Source organism: Mustela nivalis (assembly GCF_964662115.1).
Source record: "Mustela nivalis genome assembly, chromosome: 18".
NCBI classification, from domain to species: Eukaryota; Metazoa; Chordata; class Mammalia; order Carnivora; family Mustelidae; genus Mustela; species Mustela nivalis.
In genome coordinates this window covers 38,753,104-38,773,306 of record NC_139037.1, presented here as the reverse complement: position 1 = coordinate 38,773,306, position 20,203 = coordinate 38,753,104, and the positions used below count along the sequence as shown (strand labels likewise).

The 20,203-nt window shown below is 52.9% G+C and overlaps 1 protein-coding gene across 2 annotated transcripts in view; it reads left to right on the top strand.

Moving 5' to 3' along the window:
- Positions 1-18,218, top strand: part of TSHZ3 (teashirt zinc finger homeobox 3) — a 75,824-nt gene extending 57,606 nt beyond the window's left edge. For both annotated transcript variants that reach the window (XM_082712086.1, XM_082712087.1), the window contains exon 3: positions 13,336-18,218. In XM_082712086.1, the coding sequence (XP_082568212.1) occupies positions 13,336-16,544 (3,209 nt within the window). In that variant the 3' untranslated portion in view covers positions 16,545-18,218. The remainder of the gene's footprint in view (positions 1-13,335) is intronic.
- The last annotated feature ends 1,985 nt before the right edge of the window (positions 18,219-20,203 follow it).

Sequence of the window (20,203 nt, the reverse complement as noted above, 5' to 3'; positions counted from 1 at the left end):
AGTTCTGGGTGCTAGGTGAGTGCTCTCTGAGTACTGAGTGAGTGCTCCCTGAGTGCTGGGTGAATGCTGGCTGAGTGATGTGTTTGTGCAGGTTGAGTGCTGGCTGAATGCTGGGAGAGTGCTGGGTGAGTGCTAGCTGAGTACTGGGTGTGAGGTGAGTGTAAGCTGAGTGCTGAGTTAGTGCTGTCTGAGTGCTGGGTGAATGCTGACTAAGTGCTGGGTATGTGCAGAGTGAGTGCTGTCCAGTGCTGAGTGCTGTCTGAATGTTGGGTGAGAACTGCCTGAGTGATGGGTGTGTATTTTCTGAGTTCTGACTGAATGCTATCTGATTGCTGAGTGAGTACTATCTGAGTACTGTATAAATGCTGTCTGAGTGCTAGGCTAGTAGTGTGAAGTGCTGTCTGAGTGCTGGGTCATTGCTGGCTGAGTACTGTCTGAATGCTGACTGAGTATTGGTCTCACTGTAAGGTGAGTGAGTGCTGAGTGAGTGCCTTCTGCATGTTAGTTGAGTGCTAGCTAAATGCTAGCTGAGTGTTGACTGAGTGCTGATTATGTGCTGGCTGAGTGTGAGCTGAATGTTGGCTGAGTGCTTGGCTGAATGTTGGCTGAGTGCTATGTGAGTGGTAAGTGAGTGCTGGCTGAATGCTAGGGAGTACTGTTTAAGTCCTGACTGAGTGCTGGTTAAGTGCTGGCTGAGTACTCTCTGAGTGTTGGGTGAGTGCTAGCTGAATGTTGAGTGAGTGCTGTCTGAGTACTAGGTGAGTATTGTCTGAGTACTGTCTGAATGCTGGGTGAGTGCTATCTGAGTGCTGGGTCAGTGCTGTCTGAGTGCCAGGTAACTGCTGGCTGAATGCTGGCTGAGTGCTGCTGTCTGAATGCTAGGTGAGTGCTGGCTGAGTGCTGCTGGCTGAGTGCTAGGTAAGTGCTGGCTGAGTGCTGGCTGAATGCTAGGTGAGTGCTGCAGGCTGAGTGCTAGATGAGTGCTGGCCGAGTGCTGGTTAAATGCTAGGTGAGTGCCTGAAATCTAGGTGAGTGCTGGCTAAGTACTAAGTGAGTGCTGACTGAGTGCTGTCTGAATGCTTGGTGAGTGCTGGCTGAGTGCTGGCTGAGTGCTAGGTGAGTAACAGGTTGTTCTGGCAGTGCTACAGGCCTCAGAAAGTCCTCCTGACCCAGGTGACTACCATGCTGGTACCCGTGCAGGGAGGGAAGGGATGAGCTTCTCTCTGGTCCCTGGGATCATTCTTCTTCCAGTGTTCTCTGCAGTCATAGGATATGCACCCTTATCAGGAACTCCTGAGAAATACTGTGACCTTGACTTCTGTATAGTGTGTCTGTTCTGTGAAATAGGAGTGCGGGGAGATGTGGGCAAGGTCAGAAGGCTCTCGGGGCTGCTCTGCCCTGCATTTGAAGCTGGTGGGAACTTCTGCCACTTGGTCTGTGGCAGTTCTTAGGCCAAGCAGCTCCCACCTAACGCTGTGAATTTGACAAGGAGTGTGTAAGAATGTTGACCTGCTAGGCTGTGTGAAGGCTGCACGGATGAGGAATGCTGGGTTCCTCCTCTGTAATGTGCATGGAGAAGGTTTATGTGCACAGTTAGCCATTGTAAAAGTTATGTGGGATAAATGCCAGAAGAGACTTGGTACAAGCAATTAGCTAATAATCATTCCTTATATTTCTCTAGAAAGTTAGAGTTTAGAGAGGACTTTTCCACCCATGGCATCATCACTGAGGTTAGAGAGGTCACTTTCAGAGGCACAGGTGTGAAGGGGCTTCCTTGGGATGGGCGGCAGAACAAGCAGGGTCTTGGAGGGCTGGGACGAGGTTATGAAAAGATGGAGCATGTTACATAAAGTGGAAGAAATGCATAGACCAAGGAAGGACAAAGGAGCATCATCGGGGAAGAGTGGCTTGTGTGTCCGAGGACAGGTAGACTGTGGAAGATAAACTTGGAAGAAAAAATGGAGCTTGGTTATGCTGGGCTTTGAATATGAAAGAAGTTTATGAAGGTGTATGATCCTCTAATGCCCTATGATCTATGTAACCAAGGTCATCTTAACCACATAAAAGTAAAACCTGTGACTCTGACTTATTTATCTTGACAACTTCTTATTCCTAAATTAGATCATCTAGAGTGTGTACTTATATCATATACACTTTGGATGAAGGGATGAGTTTTTGGATAGATGGGTGGATGGGTAGATGGATGGGTGAGCAGGTGGATGGATGGATGAGTGGATGGGTAGGTGGATGGATGGAGAGGTGGATGGATGGATGGATGGATGGATGGATGGATGGATGGATGGATGTGTGGGAAGGTAAACGAGTGGATGTTTGGATGGATGGTTGGATGGGTGGGTGGGTAGGTGGATGGGTGGGTGGAAGGATGGTTGGATGGATGGGTATGTGAGTAGGTAGATGGGTGGGTGGATGGATGGATGGATGGGTGGGTGGATGGGTAGGTGGGTGGATGGATGGATGGGTGGGTGGATGGTTAGGTGGATGGATGGATGGATGGATGGATGGATGGATGGATGGATGGATGGGTGTGTGGGAAGGTAGATGAGTGGATGGATGGATGGATGGATGGATGGATGTGTGGGTAGGTGGCTGGGTGGATGAATGGATGGTTGGGATGGATGGGTGTGTAGGTAAGTAGGTGAGTGGGTGGACGGATGGATGGATGGATGGGTGGATGGGTGGATGGATGGATGGGTGGATGGGTGGGTGGATAGATCAATTACATGAATCAGTTGTCTCCTCTTCCATGTAAGTCTTCATTCCTCCTTCATGGAAGCCATTCATTTATCTTCTCCCTGGATAGAGCTCTTTGGGCACCATGAAGAACAGCCAATAAGGCCTAGCAAGAATTTGAGTTGTACATGTATAGCCTACTTGGAAGAGGCCCATCATAAGGACTATTCAGAATTTCCTCAACCTATTGCCCTATTCTCAACTGTGGTTCCCCCAGGTTTTGAGATCATTGAATGAGCATATAGGCAAGAATTCTCCTTGGTTTAGTAGCTGCCTCAATGGTAATCACAAGCTCTCCTGTGAGGGTCACTCTGTCTGATCTCCAGGAGATCCCATGCTTCAGAGCTAAAGGTGTGTAAGGCAGGATTCTTCTTAGCCATTAGCAAAATTGTCCATTATCCGTGTGTGCCATTTGAGAAGTCTGAGCACATCCCTTGCCCCTAATAATTCACCCAGTCCCTATCTGCTGCTGTCTGAAATTCCACCACAGTTGAGAGGATTTTTCTTGTGTGCTTGAAGCTGGGGACAGAGGGGACTCAGGTCCCCAAACCAAGTGTTTATTTACTTTTTATTGTCTGAGGCAATTGCTTTGAACCTGACTGTGTCTTTGATCCATTTATTTTTTCCTTGAAGCAGGGTGGGTGCCAGCCTGTAGCAGAGCATATCGCCCAGAAGCAATGGGGGGAGCGTGACCTCAGAGCCGAGGGAGCTCGCCTTCCTTGCTGATCTGGGGGAGCCTCCCAACTTCCTGGCCTCCTGTTTATCTGACCCACCACTCTCATAGGGGAAGGTCTCGGGAAGGAGAGGGAGGTTGCTCAGAAGGGCTGCTGAGATGGCTGAATGAGGCTCTCCTTGACGCAAGAATCCACAGAGAGAAGCCTTAGGAGGGCCTTTCTTACCCTGGGGCACGAGGGCCACGTGTGGCTTCAGGAATCTTCTCTGACATATCTACAGGGATTGACCTCGGTCTGGGTGCTCAGGCTTCAGAAGATGCTGGGGCTTCCAGCAGCTGGGAGGTGTCCCTGGGACCTCACTGTCATTGGCCTTCTAAAGAATCAGCAGCAGCCTCTGATGGCTGAAAGAGCTGCTCCTGGCCACTCCGGCTCCGCTGAAGGGTACGTCGCCTGATTCACGCCAACCTTATGCACCAATCAGCTAACGCCATGCTTTTCTTGGCGTGAAAGCATCGCAGCTTTATTAGCACAGTGATACCCAACTGAACAAGCGTTCGTCTTGCACATTACATCAAATTAACTTGTATGAAATTAATATTCCTGACCTTGCTAGTGGGAAGAACAATCAATCTAGGGGAGGTTGTCATCCCAAGGCGGCCAGCCTCCTGGAGGACTCCTGACCACTAGCACTTCTGCTACCATTTCTTTCCCTCAGAGCCTGGCCATGCACTCCTCGTTCCTCTGGCCCAGTGTGGGCCCTTTGGGGGATCATCCTGGTTCCTGGGAAGCCTGGCGCCCAGGGGGGATGCCTGGGAGGCCCCTGGTCTCCCCTGGTCTCCCCTGTGCCATCCCCGAATGCCATGTCTCCTTGTCCCCAGAGCCCATGACCTCCGTCACTGCGGATGGCTTGGGTGATGTCTTGTGACCCTAGACGCCCAGGTGGATGGCTGGAGAAACCTCATGTTGTCTGCTGGATTTGGTGGATTGTGACCTCCTGGGTACCAAGCTGTGTGTCCTCCCTTCCTGGAATCAATCTTCTCTCTCTTTTGCCTGGTGATACCCTAACAGAGGCCCACAGATGCATCTGATCACCTTGGTATTACCCAGTGCATTTACCTAAGCTCTCCACCAACTCCAATCCCTCCCTTCCTCCGGTCATCTCCTCCTTTCTCGGCACAAAAAGCAAGTCCCACGCGCTCTATTCCGAGTTTTCCCTTCTTGGGAGCCCTGAGTCTCAGGGTGCTGGGAGCTGCCTAGAGGGTGACAGTGTTCTGTCGTTGCCAGCCTAGTGCTGGGCATCCTGCCTGTCCCTGCCCCTTGCCCCCCAGGCTCCCAGCAGCCCATTTTATGGGATCTCAGAGCACCTGTGGGTAACTTGGGGCCCCAAAGGCAGTTGCACCAGACCGGGCAGTTGCTGCACACACGGCTGCACCCACAGAGGAGAGATCTGTATAGAAATAACCTGGGGGCACAATGCCCCGGCACTTTGCAGGATTCCTTCGTAGAGCAGAAATTCTTGTCTAAAAATGGGTCAGTCTGTGTGGATTTTCTCCATGTGTTTCGAACAGAGGGAGATTTAGGTGAGGTTTTCTGGGGATGTGGAGCTTTTTCCCCATAAAGAGGAAGGCAGCTCAGGGCAGAACTGATGTGATGTGGACGGAGCCAGGAGAAGGTGGCGGGGGGCCAGAGGCTGGAGGCTGCCGGGCCACTGTTCGTGCGGGTGCCAAGTGAAGGGCGTCTGGTCTGACCATTGCCCCCACGGGTCTGGGAGCCTGGGAATCTCAAGTCAGGTGGAAGGGGACGGAGCTGTGGGGTGGCTCAGGCTTGGTGCTGCCCCTGCCTCCTGCCTTCCCAGAGGTCCTGAGGATGACCCGGGCCTGGGGACCGTGGGCGTGCTCGGTCAGAGAATTTAGTTTTGGGTGAGCTCCTCTGTTGTCTGTTCCTTCCTCTGCCTCCTTCCCTTGCTCTTTATTTCTCTCCCTGCTACTTCTCCTTCCTCTCTGGCTTTCTTCCTTCGCCACAGCCCACAGGGTGACCAGAGGGAGAAGGAGCAGAGCCTGTGCCACGTGGGGAGCCCTTACCTAGCAGGGCTCTGTCCTCTCCCATAGCCCCCTTTCCCGAAAGGCTGCCCGCAGATCTGGGGGTCCGGGAGACCATCAGCTGGGAAGCCTGCATTTACAAGAGCAGAGCCAGACCCAAAGCCCATCCCCACCTCCCCGGTGCAGGCCCCTGGGTGATTCCTGCGGATCCCTGGGGGCCCTCCTTCTAAAGGCAGAGTCCCTTTAACTTGGAAGCGTCCTGACGCCCTCACTCCTCAAAAACACCTGGGAGGTGGGTGTGGCAGGAGCTGCTCCCCACCTTCTCCCCAACCATCCCCCGGGGAAGAACTTGGAACTCAGGGACCTGAAGCCAGTCTCAGGGTCACAGGACCAGCAGGTGGCAGAGCAGGAGCCAAGGCCCAGGGGGCTCTCTGTGATGTCATTCACCCTAGCAGGAAAACCTGCAATGTAGGGCCGCCAGCAATCAGCGGGTCTTCTCCCAGGTGACCACTGTCCCCCGGACGGGGCTTCCCCGGGGTCCCCTCTCATGACTAGGAGTCTGCTTTGTCTTGGGCCCATGTGTGGGAGGAGGGGGGCTTCAGAGGTGGCCAAGACGACCCCCCAACACCCCCCCCTGCTGTGGTGACCCTGTGTTTCTGCACCTAGGCAAATCCTAAAACAAATCCTAAAACACGGAGAGGACTCACGGCCTCACCAGAGGGGTTTGGGGGTTCTTGAAACTGAACTTGAATTTGATGTATGGAACAGGGAGATTAGCCTTGGCTCTGAGGGCAGGTGCACAGCAGCCCTGAGAAGGGGTCAGGAGGGCCGGGTTCCAGAGCCCGCAGCCTTCTTCACACGCTGCCCAGTGTCCCCTGTCTCCTGGGCTGGTCCAGCGTGTGAGGCCCAGCCTCCGGGGCCCGCTCCTCCCGGGGCTTCCAGGCCAGGCAGGACGCCAGCCCTGGGGCACATCTGCTCTGGGGCAGAAGCGGGCCTTCCAGGTGTTGTGTCCATCAGGCTCAACTGAGCAGTTTTCTTGTTGATCACCTCCTTGGCTGGTTCAATTGTTCTTACAACAACAACAACAAACCACCCTTTCTGAAATTTTCTTTTGACAACCTGAGGGCTCCGGGGAGGCTGAGACTGGCCTGAGGCTCCAGGACTTAGCATGGACCCACGGAGGCTCCCTGGGCCCCTGTCCTCCCCAGCCCTGCATCAGGACTCCCAGCTCAAGGCCGTCTCTAAACTCCCCATCCTCCATCCTCGCCCCCAGTCCTCTCTTCTGCCTGTCTCCCCTCAGACGTCCATCACTCTGCGGAGGGGAGGGAATATTAGGTCACCCGCACTGGGCAGCGGGGGTTGGGGGGTATCTAAGGGAGCTTTCGGAAGCAAAACTCCTTCCCTCCTGGGAGTCTCCGGAATTTGAAAACAGAGGGCTCACCTCCAAACCTTCCTTGCAGCCCAGGAAATGTGCAGATCGGCAGGACCGTTTATTGACGTTGCCTCTGGGAGCAGGGGTGCAGCCATGCCTTCTCCCTCTCGACCCTCTGCCTGCTGGTGCCCCCTGCACCCCTGCTGTGCCCAGAGCCCCCCCATGGCTGGAGAGCACAGACCCACAGGGACACTTCGACTCCTTCCTCACCTCTTTTTGGGAGAGATTCACGAATGTGTGGTGAAGGTCATTCCCATTTGCTCAGAAATGAATTCCGTGATGCCCCAGCTTACTCTTTTATATTTATGTCAAATGTATTAATTTCTTCTTACCTAGTGGTTGAGTTTAGTTCGTGACGATAGTAAATACTAATGAGGGAGCTGCTGTCTCCCCACCTGATGACCCGGTGGTCTGGCTTTTCACTCCTTGGACACGTCCACTGTCCCCGCAGCCACGTCTCGGGAAGCAGGAGCCCTCGGAACCGTCCTGGAGAGGCAGGCATGGAATCCCTGGTGATGGGAAGCCAGGGAAGGCTGTGACGTGGCGGCCTCCTCCATGTCCTGGGAGCACAGGCCTCGTGCCACAGCCTCTGTGTGGCTCCCCCAGGAATGAATGGAGTCAAATGCTCTTGAAACCTGCAATGACTTCCGTGGAGTCTCCGCAGAGGGCTTGCGAGTGTCCCATCTAACTTGTCAGGACGCCGGCTTCCTGACGTGCAGACGAGGAATCATTGAGTCCACCTGCTGGGGCCGTGCAAAGGGTCAAATGCGATGAATGGGAAAATGGTTCACAGACATGCGCATATTAGGCTGGACCATGGGTTTGCATCCTTGATGTTTGGGGGGGTCCTGGGCTATGGGAGTTTGCAGGGAGCTCCTATAATCCTGACGGCTTTGGTGTCCCACGAACATGCGTCTCTACCCCAGAGTCCCCTCCAGTTCTGCATGAATGAAGTCCTGCTGTTCATTCCCCTGCCCCCAGATATGCCCTCGGCCTTGAGCTCTGGAGAGACAGATTGCCACGCTGCTGCTTTAAGCATTTGCTTTTCGTTGCGGGGAGAGAGAGGGAGGATGTACACAGGGAATCAGCGGCAGCAGATCTGGAAGGGCTCACCTCTTGGAGACAAAACTTTATCCACGGAGCCATTTGGCGGGGGGGGGGGGGTGAAACACGAAGCCCCCGTCCGGCCCTCGCTCGCTCGCTGGCTTCCACTCCCGCGTGTGTCTTTTGAGTCTTTACAGCTGTTGACTTGGTTTGAATGAGAGGCCCCCAGCCCCACCACCGGAGCTGGCAGGCAGCAGATTTTCAGCTTCATTTGTTCAAGAGCAGAGGAGAGCGGACTTTGGGTGTGGGCTCTCCTCCTGTCCCTGCATCCCAGAGGTGCTTCCCCATGAAGTCATCACACGCAGAGGGAGCTGGTCCAGGAAGGACTTTGGACTGGCCCCCAGCACATCTGCGCTGCTCTGGGACTGGCCAGAGTCTGGATCCCCGTAGATGTTTGGGCAACGATTAGGAGGCTTGAAGGAGTCATCTATGGTGTTCATTCGTTCATTCATTCCATGGATGTGTTGAATGGCTACTACATTGATGAACAACAGGATTGCCCCAGGCGCTGGGAGAACGGGGGTGGGGGGGGGACCTGGTGACCACATGAAGCTGACAGACTCTCTGAGAGTCCTGGAATGTTTGGTTGTAAGCAGGTAATTCCAGTGGTGTGCCTTATAACAAGAAGAAGTGTCTAAGCAAACAAAAGTTGGGGTCAGTGAGGTCCCCGGACATTACCCCTCACCTGTGGCCAAGGGAAGCGGGCACTGGCTCGCTTCCTCCCGTGTGCATCTGCCTTGGGGTTTCTAGCAGAGGAGGCCGCTGTGCACAGTGAATGGTGAGAGGCCTCTTGGCACATTCTAGAAGCTGCTGGGCTGGGGAGGAAGCAGGACCAAGACAGGGAGGACTTCGAGGTTGCTCTAAGGCATTTGAGTTTTCTTCCAAGCCAGATGGGAAGCCACTGAGGCTACTGGTTGCAGCGCTGGTGTGGGGGTTAACACGACGGACCTGCTGAACAGTAAGGACGTGAGGATCAGTGGCCTCTTCATGGAGAATAGATGGAAGGGCCTGGAGCGGGGCAGGGCGGGGGGGCTCCCAGAGGAGAGGGCGGGTGCTGCTGGCTGCCCAGGGCACAGGAGGCGGGGTAGACCCTCTTACAAAGGCTCGTCACAAGCCTCCTGCTGCTGGATATGACCTCCAACTACTCTTTCCAAAGGAGACGGTGAGTACCTGTTGCTCACCTACTGTGTGCAAAGCTGGGACAACATGGACCGGAGCCCTCGCCTTGGACAAATCAGATAAAAACATACAGAGCATTATGCAGCAGCGAAGAATTCACAGAACGGGTCACAGTGGCCAAGCTCCCTGAGGCTCTGCGCGATTCCCTGTCAGGTCGGGCTAGTGGATGATGTCAGCCACTGGCCCTCAGGGAGGAGAGGCCTTTGCAGGCCGGCGTGGTGGGGACGGAGACCAGCTTCTCACCCAGCCTACCTGCCCCCCAGTTGACGTCCCACTGTCTCCTCTGACTGTCTGGAGACACCCAGCCTCCCCTCCCCCCTTCCCTGACCAGGACATTAACTGTCCCCGAGTTGGAGAGACGTCTAGAGACTTCTAGTCCGGAGAAGAAAGGGCTGAGAAGCGCCTTGGCTGAGTGTTCCCGAAGAGCCTGTGCTTGGAGGGGCGAGCGTGTTTCTACCTCTGCTTACCCCTTTCCCAGGAAAGCCATTAAGTAAGGAAGAGGTCAACGCCATGTCTCACATCGATGGGGAAACTGAGGCCTGGAGAAAGGAGGTACCGTGCCGTGCTCAGCGGGCACCACCGCTCCGGGTGTGCGTGGGCCCCCAGTTCGAATTTGTGGAGCGGTTGCCCCTTTCCTTCTCTTAGCCCCGAATGCCCGTGCTCCGTGCTCTTCTCCCCTCCCGCCACGTTCCGTGACAAGAGTGGGCGTGATACTCCTGGAGAACGGCAAGGATTGCGAGACCGAGCAGAACGATTCGTGATGTGGCCTTTAAGGAGGAGGGAAGGACCGATGGGCCGAAGTCTGAGGCTCAGCCTCGGGGCATAATACTCCCCACCAGGTCAGGAAAGGAAGAGACAGTCTGACTAGCTGCCATTGGTCCCTGGTGCGGCTGTGAGCAAGGCTGCTTCCCGGGAGCCTCAAAAACTGTGACGAGGCCAGGGGTGGTGCATGGGGTGACACCGGGTCTCCCCAGGACCCAGCCCCTCTCAGCACGGAAGCTTTTTAATTTTCCTCAGTGCAGATTACTTTTCTTTTAATCCGGATTTCCTCGGCAGTCATCAGACTGGTGGCATTCTGATCGGGCTGGGTGGCATTGGAGGACACTGGAGGCATTGGGGGCCCTGCGTGGGGCAGGGGCTCTTCAGATCAGTGTGGTGCTGTGGGGGTGCTCCAGATGGTGCTAAGGCCTCCTGGGGGTGGGGGGCGGGGGATGATGCTCCTGGGTGAAAGGTGACTGGACAGAGGCGCGAGATTTTTCTCTCAGCTGGTGGTCTGCATGCCACAGTGGGAGCGTTTGAGTCTGCCATTGGCCCCAGCTTCTTCTGGCTGCCCGGCTTCCTCCCATGGCTGCTTCAGCTGGGCCATTTCTGGATCATTGCTTCTTGCACACTTCATTCTGTGAGAGCCGTAAGGAGAGCAAAGTGCCCCGAGTGTGGGTTCACCTTGCAGGCTGTGGCTCAGAGGACCACTGTCAGGGTCGAAGGGGAACTGGGGTCTATATCTGTTTCCACAGAACCAGGCTTCTTGCATCTCAGCCGGAGGGATGGAGGTCATGTGGTTTCCTCTTCCCTTCCAAGTTCAGAATGGCGGCCCTTGGTTGGAAATGTTACACATCTGGGCCCCTGGGACGTCTCTGCAGATGGCGGGATGAGTCTGATCACCCTGGTCACCCTGCTCTAGCCCCTCTCCTAGAGGAATGCAGACCCTCCCCAGATGCTCTGACCAGCTAACGATGTGTGTCCCAGGCTAGGGCGACCGCCTGCCCGATCTGCCAGGGTCTGAGAAAATTCTTGGGATACAAAATTCTCCTGTTACCACTGGGGCACTTGCAGACAAATGGTGACTCTTGGTCCCTTTACTCACTGCTGACTGCCCTCCCCCTAGACCCGCCAGCCCCACTGAAGTTTGAGAGCCACATTCTAGGATGTCCTACAGGCGAAGGAAGGTCCTTGGGAGAGACGGAGATATTTTTTTTTTTTTTCCTTTTTCTTATCCTATTCCTTTCCCCAGCAAAGCATTCACCTTGGCCACCCTGGCCCACAGAGGAGCCTCCCCTGCCCAGCACAGGGTTTTTCCCATTTGTTTTGGCCCCAGCCGGAGAGAAAGCTTGTTTGCCATTTTCATGCATCATCTCTAAGAGCAGGGCCTCAAACTGGAGGCCCACCCTGGCACCTCATACCATAGGCTGACCTGGGCAAGGTCCTCTCGACCCACTTAGGAAGGTCATTCCGCGGCTCAATCACCAGCCCCTCGCTTTGGCATTCGCGTATCCCTATGGTGGTGACCCAGATGCCTGTGTGTCCCGGGGACACCGGCTCCACTCACCTCAGTGTTGTGATGTCCCTCTGGCCTCAGGTTCGAATTCTTGGTACCCAAAAGGAGATTTAGGACTAGGAGAAAATCACACCGGACCAGCATGAAAGAGCAAGGGAGGGGAAACATCTATGTGTCTTCTGGGGAATTTTATTTGTTTGGGTCACTTCACTGTTTTTTCATTGTTTTTTGTTTGTTTGTTTGTTTGTTGTGGTTGTTGTTTTTCCTGGTGTCAGATTGGTAGGAGGCAAGTCTTTAAAATTCTGGAAACAAATTCCACAAACGAGTCTTCCTTTTCTTTTCCGAGAGTTTGTCTGGGGTTTGGTTCTGTTTGGGTCGGCCGGACCATTCGACCTCCACCATCCCGGCCATCAAAACCCTCGGCCACTGGCTTTCTGACGCAGACATATGGAGAAGCGGACGGGAAGTGGTCCCTTTTCCTGCCTTAAAATTGCTGCTCACCGTGCCTGGTTGTTCACAAAGACCAGTCCAAGTAGGCCAGGTCTGGTAAGAAACAATGCTAAGTCACCAGATGCAAGGAAATGGAAAAAATAATAATAATAAATAAACAAACAAATAAATAAATAAATAAAACCCACCAAAAAAAAAAAAAAAACCCAAAATAAAAAAACCTCACAAAAACTTTATTCCATTAACATGACTGTTCTCTTGGCTTGGCGCCTGTGGATGCGGCCATTCTAGAACCCGGGGCTGCTCAGCCCTGCCCTCCAGTTGCCCAGGGAAGTGCACACTGGATTTACATCCCCAGTTACGTTGCTTCCAGAAAGACAAGATCCCTGTTGGATGCCCATGAAGCTTATGCTGAGTAAATATTGACAAAGTAGTCTTAAGAGCAAACACTTTGACATTTGTAAGGTCCACTGGAAGGTCTTGTATATATTTATACAGCAGGAATGAGCACTGCATACCAATTTTCCTGAACTTGTTCTGACATAATTCTGCATGGATAGTGTGTGTGCAGGTGGCTGAGAGCACGGCTGAGTGTACACGCAGAGGACGGGACCAGGCCTGGGTCGGGGTCTCCTGTCCCGTCAGGAACAAACCAGTGCCTCTCCCCTGGTAGCAAAACTTACTGTAAGCTTTTTCAAGAGCTGCGTTTCCAGAAGAAAGGAAGAAAGAAAGAAAGAAAGAAAGAAAGAAAGAAAGAAAGAAAGAAAGAAAGAAAGAAAGAAACCCGCAAAACCTTGTTTTTAATTTATTGCAATTGATGTACTTTCCTTTTACTTCGTAAAAATTTTATTGATGTTTTCGTACTTATTTATTAAAGATTGAGCCTCAAAAATGTAATGAGTAAAAAATGCTTGCTTAATTTAAATTGTGAATCTGTCTGTTAAGAAATGCATTAGGGGTAGGAGAAGCATAAGACATATTAATTGACAGACAGGAACTGCTGTCTCTGAGGTTGATACAAGTAATTTATTACTTTAGAAATGAATGCCACCTCCAGAATGTGCTTCATTAATTTCAAATTTAGTTTTAATTTCAAGCTGTTGCCCCTTGAGAAGAATAAGGTGGCAAATTATGTTTGAAGAGCAGACTTTTTTTTTTTCCTTTGCTCCAAAGAAACACCCCGTTTTAACTATTTAATTTTTCCAAATCTATGGGCCCGTCCGCTTTGCTGCGTTTTCCTGAGAGTTGAGAAAATATTCTAGGTAAGCTCAGCCCTTACTAACGCTTTTTTTTTTTTTTCTTCCTTCCTTCCTTCCTTCCTTCCTTCCTTCCTTCCTTCCTTCCTTTCTTCGTTTCTCTCCCTCCTCATCCCCGTCTGGGTCCTGTCCGTCTGTCCTGCCCGCCCCGCCTTCGCACCTGCTATCGCGGCAGCCTATGTTTCCGAGGAGCTAAAGGCCGCCGCCCTAGTGGAAGAGGACCTAGACCCCGAGGAGAGCACGGTCGATGGGGAGCCCTCGGCCAAGTACATGTGCCCCGAGAAGGAGCTCAGCAAGGCCTGCCCCAGTTACCAGAACTCCCCGGCAGCTGAGTTTTCCAGCCACGAGATGGACAGCGAGTCGCACATCAGCGAGACCAGCGACCGCATGGCCGACTTCGAGAGCGGCTCCATCAAGAACGAGGAGGAGACCAAGGAGGCGGCCGTCCCCCTGGAGGACACGACCGTGTCGGACAGCCTGGAGCAGATGAAGGCCGTGTACAATAACTTCCTGTCCAACTCGTACTGGTCCAACCTGCACCTCAACCTGCACCAGCCCTCGTCTGAGAAAAACAACGGCGGCAGCAGCAGCAGCAGCAGCAGTAGCAGCAGCAGCTGCGGCAGCGGGAGCTTCGACTGGCACCAGAGTGCCATGGCCAAGACGCTGCAGCAGGTGTCCCAGAGCCGCGTGCTGCCCGAGCCCAGCCTCTTCAGCACCGTGCAGCTCTACCGGCAGAGCAGCAAGCTCTACGGCTCCATCTTCACGGGCGCCAGCAAGTTCCGCTGCAAAGACTGCAGCGCCGCCTACGACACGCTGGTGGAGCTCACGGTGCACATGAACGAGACCGGGCACTACCGCGATGACAACCACGAGACGGACAACAACAACCCCAAGCGCTGGTCCAAGCCCCGCAAGCGCTCGCTGCTGGAGATGGAGGGCAAGGAGGACGCCCAGAAGGTGCTGAAGTGCATGTACTGCGGCCACTCGTTCGAGTCCCTGCAGGACCTGAGTGTCCACATGATCAAAACAAAACACTACCAAAAAGTGCCTCTGAAGGAACCCGTCACGCCCGTTGCAGCCAAAATCATCCCCGCCGCGCGGAAGAAAGCTTCGCTGGAGCTGGAGCTTCCCAGCTCTCCGGACTCCACGGGCGGGACCCCCAAGGCAGCGATGGCGGATACCAACGACGTGCTTCAGAAGAACTCCAACCCCTACATCACGCCAAATAACCGGTACGGCCACCAGAATGGGGCCAGCTACGCCTGGCACTTTGAAGCCCGCAAGTCCCAGATCCTGAAGTGCATGGAGTGCGGCAGCTCCCACGACACGCTGCAGGAGCTCACCGCCCACATGATGGTCACCGGCCACTTCATCAAGGTCACGAACTCGGCCATGAAGAAAGGCAAGCCCATCATGGAGACGCCCGTCACGCCCACCATCACCACCCTGCTGGACGAGAAGGTGCAATCCGTGCCCCTGGCCGCCACCACCTTCACATCCCCCACCAACACCCCCGCGAGCGTCTCCCCGAAGCTGAGCGTGGAGGTCAAGAAGGAGGTCGACAAGGAGAAGGCGGCCGCCGACGAGAAGCCCAAGGAGAAGGAGAAGCCCTGCGAGGAAGAGGAGAAGTACGACATCTCCTCCAAGTACCACTACTTGACGGAGAACGACCTCGAGGAGAGCCCCAAGGGGGGACTGGATATCCTCAAGTCCCTGGAAAACACCGTGACGTCGGCCATCAACAAAGCCCAGAACGGCACCCCCAGCTGGGGGGGCTACCCCAGCATCCACGCCGCCTACCAGCTCCCCAACATGATGAAGCTGTCCCTGGGCTCCTCGGGGAAGAGTGCGCCCCTGAAACCCATGTTTGGCAACAGCGAGATCGTGTCTCCTACGAAAAACCAGACCCTGGTCTCCCCACCCAGCAGCCAGACCTCACCCATGCCCAAGACCAACTTTCATGCCATGGAGGAGCTGGTGAAGAAAGTCACGGAGAAAGTTGCCAAAGTGGAGGAGAAGCTGAAGGAGCCGGAGGGTAAGCTGTCTCCGCCGAAGCGGGCCACCCCGTCCCCGTGCAGCAGCGACGTCAGTGAGCCTATCAAGATGGAGGCATCCAGCGACGGGGGCTTTAAGAGCCAGGAGGGCAGCCCCAGCCCTCAGCGGGACGGGTGCAAGGAGGGGAGCCCCCCGGCCGAGCCGGTGGAGAATGGCAAGGAGCTGGTGAAGGCCATGAGTAGCGGCCTGAGCAGCAGCACGGCCATCATCACCGACCACCCGCCCGAGCAGCCTTTCGTGAACCCCCTGAGTGCCCTCCAGTCGGTCATGAACATCCACCTGGGCAAGGCCGCCAAGCCCTCCCTGCCCGCCCTCGACCCCATGAGCATGCTTTTCAAGATGAGCAATAGCCTGGCCGAGAAGGCGGCCGTGGCCACCCCGCCGCCCCTCCAGTCCAAGAAGGCGGACCACCTCGACCGCTATTTCTACCACGTCAACAACGACCAGCCCATAGACTTGACGAAAGGGAAGAGTGACAAGGGCTGCTCTTTGGGTTCAGTGCTTTTGTCACCCACGTCCACGTCCCCGGCAACCTCCTCATCCACGGTGACAACGGCAAAGACATCTGCCGTCGTATCATTCATGTCAAACTCGCCGCTACGCGAGAATGCCTTGTCAGATATATCCGATATGCTGAAGAACTTGACAGAGAGCCACACGTCAAAGTCCTCCACTCCTTCCAGCATCTCCGAGAAGTCTGACATTGACGGGGCCACGCTGGAGGAGGCCGAGGAGGCGACGCCCGCCCAGAAGAGGAAGGGCCGCCAGTCAAACTGGAACCCGCAGCACCTGCTGATCCTCCAGGCCCAGTTCGCAGCCAGCCTCCGGCAGACGTCCGAGGGCAAGTACATCATGTCAGACCTGAGCCCGCAGGAGCGAATGCACATCTCGAGGTTCACCGGGCTGTCCATGACCACCATCAGCCACTGGCTGGCCAACGTGAAATACCAGCTGCGAAGGACAGGTGGGACAAAGTTCCTCAAAAACTTGGACACCGGCCACCCCGTGTTCTTCTGTAACGACTGTGCGTCGCAGATCAGGACTCCTTCCACGTATATCAGTCACCTCGAGTCACACCTGGGCTTCCGGCTCCGGGACTTGTCTAAACTGTCCACCGAACAGATTAATAATCAGATAGCACAGACCAAGTCGCCCTCGGAAAAGTTGGTGACGTCCTCCCCCGAGGAGGACCTGGGGACCTCCTACCAGTGCAAACTTTGCAATCGGACCTTTGCGAGCAAGCACGCGGTTAAACTTCACCTTAGCAAAACGCACGGGAAGTCCCCAGAAGACCACCTTCTGTATGTTTCCGAGCTAGAGAAGCAGTAGCGTTTGCTTTCGAGGAGGATGACTGTAATTTGCTTTGAGGGAGAACGGTTGCAGGCACCTTAAGGCCCCTCTGTCTTGTTCTTGGCACATGTTCTTATTTTAACTGCAGAGAATCACTCTGGGCTGGACTGTTTTGTATAACTGTACAGTGTTTAATAGAGGTGCATAATCAGCTGTTGTTACTGGTAAAATATGAAGGTTAAAACGCAGTGGTAAGTGTTTGGAACTTTGTGTAAATGGGATTGAGTTGTGAGCATCCTCTGATGCTTCAAGCTGCATGCATTAACAGACAGTTTAATTAAGCATTTATAACGAAATCGGGCACACTTCTTCCACGCGGCGCGAGTGTGCCAGCGTTTCTCACCCTTTCATCTTTAGCCCTCTGAGTACTTTGAAGCACTTTTGCATTAATTTGGTTAAAAAATAAAATGAAATAATAATAATGTATGAAGCTCTGTTTTTTAAACTCCTTACCAGCTTAGTTAAAATTAATAATATGAACCTCCCTTTATGCAGGTCTGCAGGGGTATAACACGCCTTGAAATTTAAAAGAATATTATTTTCACATTGAAACATAGATGTATATATTGTATAGATTTCAGACTCTCTTATGGAAAATGTGATTGTGGTTTAAATGACCTTTTTTTCCTGCATTTATAGCAACAGTGTTTTATGTACCTGCTATGCTCCGGGCATAAGCCGTGCCTATGTATAGTGTATATTTCTTTTTTCTCTTTTCTTTCTTTCTTTCTTTTATTTTTTTTTTTTTAGGTTTTTTTTTTTTTTTAGTTTTTTAAAGGTCTATGGGGTTTTTTTTTGTTTGTTTGTTTGTTTTTACATGCAAACATTGTAAATTATACAGAAGATACCACAGATAGCATTTATAAAGTATACAGAAACATTATCTGAAAGCAAAGTATGATTGTTTGTTTTGCTATACAGTACATCTATATTGATAGGTTCATGTTTAAATTATACATATTTATTAGCATCATATTATCATTTGTTTTGAGCAGTCTGAATACACGAGGCAGGAAACGACATCCGTGGCGGGCATCATAACTATTTTGCACATGATTTTTAAAGGTATTTATTAGAAGTCAAAGAATGCGCAAAATAAACTCAGTGCTCAAAGGGTTAAGTCTATCTGAAAAGAGAAAAGAAAAAAAAAGAGGAACAGCAACAAAAAGAAGTTGTACTGTATCTCCGAAGCATTGATAAAGCCTTTAAAATGTTTGTACTGTAATACTTTGCTTAAAAGTCACGAGGCATTCTGTGACACAACCTCTTCCACTAATTTATAAGCCCTCTCGGTGGCTCTCCCATATTGTAGGATGCCTTTTCCTTCCGATTGGTAACTTTCTGTTTTGTTCTTCCTAATTATTCTCCCAAGATCCCACACTGCAGTTTTATCTTTAGGCTTATGAAAGGTAACCCGTGGTTACCGGCTCTCCAAGTGATTCTGTTCTTCTCCATTTTTGGCAGTTAATTTGCAGAAGTAACTGACAGCTGACACCATACGAGAACCTATGTATAAAATATTGGCATGTAAGCAGCACAGACACTGTAACACACTCTGTGCCCTGTTTTGTTGTTGACAATGAACCACCATTATGTGACTCTTCATATAACCCTTTTTTCTACGGCAGCATTAAAATTGTCTTTTTGCTATAATTTTGTGTTGCGTTCACAATTCTGTCTGAAATGTGCTACGGCTAACGAGCACATTAAAATTAAATTGTATGCGATCTGTTTATGACTGAGTCGGTTGCTGTGTCTGCCAGGTGCTGGCAGTCGGAAGCTGCCCGTAAATCAGGGGAGTTTTAGTGAACTTTGGCGTTTGGAGAGCAGGGAGCCCTCTTTCTCAGAGGCTGCGTGGACAGAATTTTCCCTGAGAAAAGAACGCTAAAGAGAGGAAGACATTCGCGTGAGGTTAGCTTCTCTCCTCGAAGGAACGATTAGGGAGCAGAGCTTTGAGGGTTGCCCCTGGTGACCCTCGTGGGGGTCTGGGGGTTCCGTCTCCCTTCTGCAAGTGCGTGGGAGGCGTCAGGGCCCCGAGCCCTGGAGGAGGCAGGTGTGGGGAAGATTCAGACTCAGGGCAGGGTGGTTCCTTCCTGTGGACTTGGGCTTTTCATGTTGCAGGAAACAGAGCCACGCTGGGAAGGTGGGCTCTGGGACCAGAGCCCTCTCTCTGCTGTGCCCAGATAGCAAGGTGCAGGGTGGTGGTGTGGAGGGGAGGGGACTGAACCCACACACGGGAGGAGTGGGGAGAGCATTTATATGATAATCACAAGCTTTTATTAGCCTCGGCAAATCATGCCAACAAAACGCTGGGAACATCATGTAAAATTGTAAAATACCTTTATTACTCCATTCAAACTACTCCTGCAGTTATACGAAATCGGAGCTCCTAACCTAGAATTATACAAATGAGAGATGTATTACATCCATGTAATACATAAAACACCTCAACTTAAAAAAAAAAAAATACTCTTTTATTAAAAATTCAAATTAAACCCTTTCAGAGATGTTCGGCAACACGCCTACGTTTCTTCCCGTTCATCCCCACCCCTTTTGTCAAGATGAGTCCAAAATTTCTGTCTGCTCTACTTTCTCTCGGCAATCCGTGTCTCTGCGGGTTTTTAGAGAGAACCTCACTAGAGTTTCAGACGGGTTTTTGGCAAATCGGGAGCACCGGGCTGGCTCTGCTCTCGCTGGTGATGGAGCCTTACGATTGGGCTGCGCCTGTGGGCGGGGCGCCGCGGGCTTTCCCCTCTGGGCAGCGGGCCTGGCTCCTTCCCATCTCCTTCTCCGCCCTGGTCCCGCTCTGAGTAGCGGTGTGCCCCCCGTGGGCCTCTACCTGGAAGGTCTATGGCACGCAGTGTATTCCTCCAGGGGACCGGCGCCCCCTGGAACCGGGCTCAGGGGACAGCACCCTCCCTCCCGTGCCTCCCGCGTCTTCACATCCTGGAGCCCAGATTTCCACTCTTGAATTTTTCACAGGTTAAATATAGCATCGGTTTATTAGAATCCAAAGTCCTGCGTCTAACAGATTAAACTGACAACACTTCCATCACCACCAGGCCCATGTGGCTTGAAGGGAGATAGGATTTGTGCAAGTGAGCGTGCCTGCCCCTCCCCCCACTTTAGAGTTTGGGACAAGAACCCTCCACTCTGCCCATCTCGTCCTCACCCCACCCCAGGATTATCTTCAGGACTTTTCACTTTGAGTGTGGAAGTGAGGGTTTAGAGCCAAGGTGGGCACCGGGTGATCTCGCCCATTTGGCACTTGGAGCCCGGCACCGGGAAAGGATGCTCGCGGGAACAGGTCCCAGAAGTCAGTGTTGCCTCGGGAGGAAGCACGGTCAGTCAGGGAGCTGAGGGCCCTAGTTGTGAGCACCAACATAATTAGACCTCGTGACAGTCCCCCAGACCGTGCATCCTAGGAGGAGGTGGGCAAGGACTGGCTAGGGCCTCACCCCATTTGGAACTGTAGGGCCATTTACTCCAGAGACCACCCACTGCACCCTCTCCTGGCCGGAGAGAGGGCCACTGCCGGGAGAGCCTTCCATTCCCAGCCCAGAATGACCCCGATTGCTTGGAGAGAAAACGGGCAGAACTAAAGGGGGATGCGGAATCTCCCATAGTTGTGCGCTGAT